The following is a 5000-nucleotide window of genomic DNA, read 5'->3' on the forward strand; positions in this document are numbered from 1 at the left end:
TTTGAATTAGGTTCTGTTTTTGTACAGAATGCAGCCGGTCTGGGTGATTTGAGTATCCTAGTTTTCATACATGACACTGTTTCCTTGTTTGTCTCCCTTTAGGCGACACTGCTGGGTCCTGTGGCGATCCTGGCATCCCCTCTCATGGTTCGAGAGAACAAACAGATTTCAAAATCCGTTCCAAGGTTCACTTCAGCTGCACGGAGGGCTACGATCTGATCGGTTCCTCAGAGAGGATGTGCTTCCCTAATGGGACCTGGTCCGGCACGCAGCCCTTCTGTAAACGTAGGAGGACACTTTGACTTAATCTATACCAGCCCAGCTCCTTGACACTTATCCAGTTATGGATCGGCCCATGTACTGCAGAGACTCCTTAAATAACCACAGTCATAGATGTGAACCTCATTGAGATGCATGAGGTCTTCTCTCTCTCTCATTCTCTCATTTTTTCCCCCACAGCTGTCCAGTGTGGTAACCCTGGCACCCCCAGTAATGGCAGAGTGTTTCGTTTGGATGGAACAACATTTTCTCACTCCGTCATCTATTCCTGCATGGATGGCTACCTGCTCAACGGAGCCACCACAAGGCAGTGTCAGGCCAACGGTACCTGGACAGGAGTACAGCCCAACTGTACCAGTAAGCTACTGTTGTAATTATGTGAGGGTTTATGGATAAAGATTATAGATCTGTTTATTGGTAATTGAACGGTATCCAATTCATCTTAAGTATACAGTTATACGTTATCATTTGGAATGTGAACCCATGTTTAAGGTGACTTGGAGGCTAAAGAGCAGACTGCCAGCTTTATATATTACTAACGATATATAATCTAAGCATTAAATCCTTACTTTGCAATGACGTCAAGTCTGCGACCCATAAACATCCCCAAACTCTGATTATAAGGTTCTCTCTCCAGCCCTTTGCGACCCGAGTTTATGTCTGGTTTTAAATTATTTTGTGACAGTTTTGGGCCTGAGTAATGTAGTCAGCCTCAAATCTTCATGCTCCTGCTACAGACTTTATAGGGTGACATGAATAACCTGGATTGTTGTTTACTTAAGCTAATTTGCTTTTTGGTCTCTTGGGGATATAACCAAGAGTAAATAAACATGAAATACAACATACTGTTTCAACACAGTATGAAATGTGACCCCAATCATGGTTAAACAAGTGTTAATCAGCGCTGAATGTTACACGGGCTACACAACCTGCATGTGAAGATAAATGAAACAGCTACAGGTGGCATATTTATCTCTGAGGATAAACATGATAAAAAAAAAACAGGCTAAAAACATTCCTAAACTGTTTCCAGGTGTGAAATTAACTTAAGATTGAACCCCAAATAAATGTAGTTGTAGCTGTATGTTCTTTTTTTTTCTTCAAAAAAATAGTTGTATGAATTTTTGTATTGTTAGCACATAAAGAAAAAAAACTGTGTAACCCCCTCAAACCCCCTTTTCCCCCCACAACTCCCTCTTCATCTGTGAGGGATCTTAATACAAGGTTACCAAACAATCAAGTAAATATGAACAGTTACAATATAATAACAGACGCTAATTTGGTCCAAATGATTTTAATGAAATGATTTAATGATATCACATGAGTAAATGAGGGCTGCACGGTGGTGCAGTGACCAGCTTTGTTGCCTCATAGTGAGGAGGTTCCTGGTTTGAATCCCTGTTGGACAGGTCCCCTATGTGTGGAGTTTGCATATTCTCCCAGTAAATGCATGGGTTCTGTCCAGGTACTTCCTCCCACAGCACAAAGACCTGTTCGTAGGTGTGAATGTGAGTGTGTCTGGTTGTCTGTCTCTTTATGTCAGCCCTGTGATTGACCGTTCCCAAACGGGAAAAGTGGATAGATAGATGATGGAAGATAATGGATGGACAGATTGACATCAGCAGATAATCAACAATTAATGACTTAAAGAGCCATATAACATGCGAATGGTTATCAAATCTAAAAAAAAAAATCAATGTTGGTATTCAAAATAAGATTAAAGTCGTGTAAACAGAGAAACAATTTGTGTTTTGCACATGGGTCTGGATTTTTTTTTCCATCAAAAAAGGAATAATCAGACGGAGTTACTCAGCTCCCATAATCCATTTTTAGAGCTGGAGTCTAAATATGATGACAATAATTTGAACCTGGGCTCCATGGCACATCTGTTTATCTTCTGTTATCTATGTGTCCTACAGCACCATCATAATGTTTTCCAATTTTCAGGGACACTTGGCCTTGAGTGTGCTATGCACAGAATCAAGTTTTGAAATGCCCACCTGTGAAAGTCCACTAAATTGAAGGATATAGCTTTGAAATGGGATTAAATTCAAGCATTCTCATACCACAAATTTGCTTGTAAAGTAACCTTAATATTCATCTCGTCCCTTCCACAGTGATAAACTGCGGGGATCCAGGCGTGCCAGCTAACGGCCTTCGCTATGGAGAAGATTTCACAATCGGTCAGAATGTTTCTTTTCAGTGCCAACCAGGATACAGGATGGAGGAGGACGGCTCACCTTTGAGGACGTGCACCCAAAATGGGACGTGGAGTGGGAATATGCCTATATGTACAGGTAAACTTTTCATCCAACTTTGTCATTTATTGGTATTTATAATATTTATGTTTACTGTACTGAATAATGACCCCTAACACTACTTTGTACTGCGGATGTGACTGTTAAAGAAACAGGCAAAATTATACAACGGCTGTATCCATATGTGGAAACCAACACAAACTCTTGTAATAATCCAAATGTGTGAAGACTGGCGCGGCAGATTTAGTTTGTCTTGCAGTCACTACATCAGTGAGGACAATCAAGAGTTACGAAAAAATCTGAATGTACTGTCTGAGTCACATGTTACATCTCAGTGCTGCCATGATTAACTATGTTAAGAGGCCTGATTGAAGTGTCTCTCGCTTCATCAAACTCTTAAGTTTTAATCGCTTTGAAAATGATAATTAACATAACAGTGATTTCGACAGAAACAGCAGAACCACCTGCAGCTGCCGAAAACTAGTGTAGGCTTTTTTCTCTTCCTCTGTTACCTCAAGCCTTTCTCTTTCTCGCTCTCCTTCTCTCTCCCTTGTAGCGGTGACCTGCCCGGCGCCCCCTGCCATTAGTAATGGAGTACTGCAGGGCAGTGACTTTGAATGGGGCAGCAGTGTGAGCTACAGCTGCTCACCTGGATATGAGCTCTCATTTCCAGCTGTTCTGACCTGTGTATCCAACGGCACCTGGAGCGGCATGCTACCACAGTGCTTACGTAAGGACTTACACACAAACAGATACACACACACACACACACTGCATCTGCACCAGGCACAAGCACACACATTTCTTGTTATTATTCTGTACCAACCATCAGTTACAGTTAGAAGCCAAATCTACATTTGTCCTTGAGCTATGCACAAAATAAATGCTTGTCAGCAGTGTTAGCAACTCATACTGAAATGAAATTGCGTGTGAATGTGTATCTTTGTGTGTTTGTGTGTATGCAGCCAAGTTTTGTGGCGACCCTGGTACTCCAGTTGGGGGTTTCAGAGAGGGACGGAGTTTTATCTACCAATCAGAAGTGTCCTTTAGTTGTGCTCCACCTCTCGTTCTGGTCAGCACAGCAACCAGACTGTGTGAGAGTGACGGTACCTGGAGCGGCACGCAGCCGCGCTGCATTGGTAAGTTAACGCTCTAATGATACATAGCAGGGAGATCATTCTAAATGATCTAAAGATATTTTTCAAACAGAGTTGGGAATGCTTCCTTAAACTCTTTTGTTATACAGTTTCCTTAACTGAGAAAGAAGGAACATCTGATCATCATTCACTCTATTCTTTCTAGAAAGGCCTACCAAAGGGTTCATGCTTTGCTTATTTTGGTAATTGGAACATATGTGGTTGTTTTCCTTGGATTTCTTCATGGTCCGGTTATCACTCAATCCCAATCTCAAGAACTCTGTAAAAAATTTAGACTAGTATTAAAACTAGGATACTGGAATAACCCTATTCTTGTAGGACCAAGTGTAGCTTAACAATTTACAATAGTGCAGATACAGTGCCTGATTTTGGAACAGATAACAAAAATATATTTAGTTTGATACCTTTGTTTGAGAAATATGCACATGTTTAATCCGACAAAGCATTTTTTCATTTTACAAAAAAAGGTAAAGTTGTCAAATCTTACATGTTATATAACCACTAACAGCCACATAGAACTTAAATAAATAAAAGCCAGATATAAGTTTATTCCAAATACTTTGTTGAAATATTTATTTAAACACAGAAAGTCCTCAAACTGAAAACAGAAATTGATTATTTTAATAAACGTAGTTTAGAAAAGTTCCCCCCAGTATAATGATGTTCCACTAAGTCTCCAACTCATCCAAACACAACCTGGATCTAAGATTTTACAGATTACTGTTAAATAGTTCCTGACTACATCCTCAATCATTTGTCCTCACATGAGCTGCAGCACATCCTGGTTTCCTCAGGCAGACCCATCTCGCCCACTTCAAAGCCTGAGTTAAAATTATACTGCAGTGACGGTTAGCCTACTAGAGCCCCCAGACTTTTCAATGTTATGCCTGTGAAGGCAAAATAAGTTGTAAAATGAGTTTGTTTCCTTTGGACTGTTCCATTATTCATCATTATTGTTTGTTAAAGTATGAACTTTCCTCACTAAATATCTGAGTGGGTTCAGAACTTATAAAACACATGATTTACTTTACGTCTTTGTTTACAGTTTATTATGAGCGCTTTGTGGCTCAGCGGGGAGCCCGGGCTGCTGTCTGATACTCCCTGGCATAAAGATCACTGCCACTAATGACCAGTCGTTATGGAGTCTACAGCCACATTGCAGTTTACTCACAGAGCAGCTACTGTTCCTTGAAAGTTAAAAAATACATAGACTTATGGAAATGTTAATGAATAGTGACTGGGAGCTTATGTGAGACAACCTGGTAAATAAACGAGGAGCCTTGAAGGGATGAACCTTAAAGGATGC

At 40.4% G+C, this 5000-nt stretch overlaps 1 protein-coding gene across 1 annotated transcript in view; it reads left to right on the plus strand.

Moving 5' to 3' along the window:
* Nucleotides 1–5000, plus strand: part of csmd3b (CUB and Sushi multiple domains 3b) — a 115771-nt gene that overhangs the window by 96337 nt on the left and 14434 nt on the right. The window contains exons 53-57 of the mRNA XM_065948460.1: nucleotides 103–285; nucleotides 460–636; nucleotides 2397–2576; nucleotides 3094–3267; nucleotides 3503–3676. Of these exons, the coding sequence (XP_065804532.1) occupies nucleotides 103–285; nucleotides 460–636; nucleotides 2397–2576; nucleotides 3094–3267; nucleotides 3503–3676 (888 nt within the window). The remainder of the gene's footprint in view (nucleotides 1–102; nucleotides 286–459; nucleotides 637–2396; nucleotides 2577–3093; nucleotides 3268–3502; nucleotides 3677–5000) is intronic.

This window comes from Labrus bergylta, chromosome 19 (assembly GCF_963930695.1).
Source record: "Labrus bergylta chromosome 19, fLabBer1.1, whole genome shotgun sequence".
NCBI classification, from domain to species: domain Eukaryota; kingdom Metazoa; phylum Chordata; class Actinopteri; order Labriformes; family Labridae; genus Labrus; species Labrus bergylta.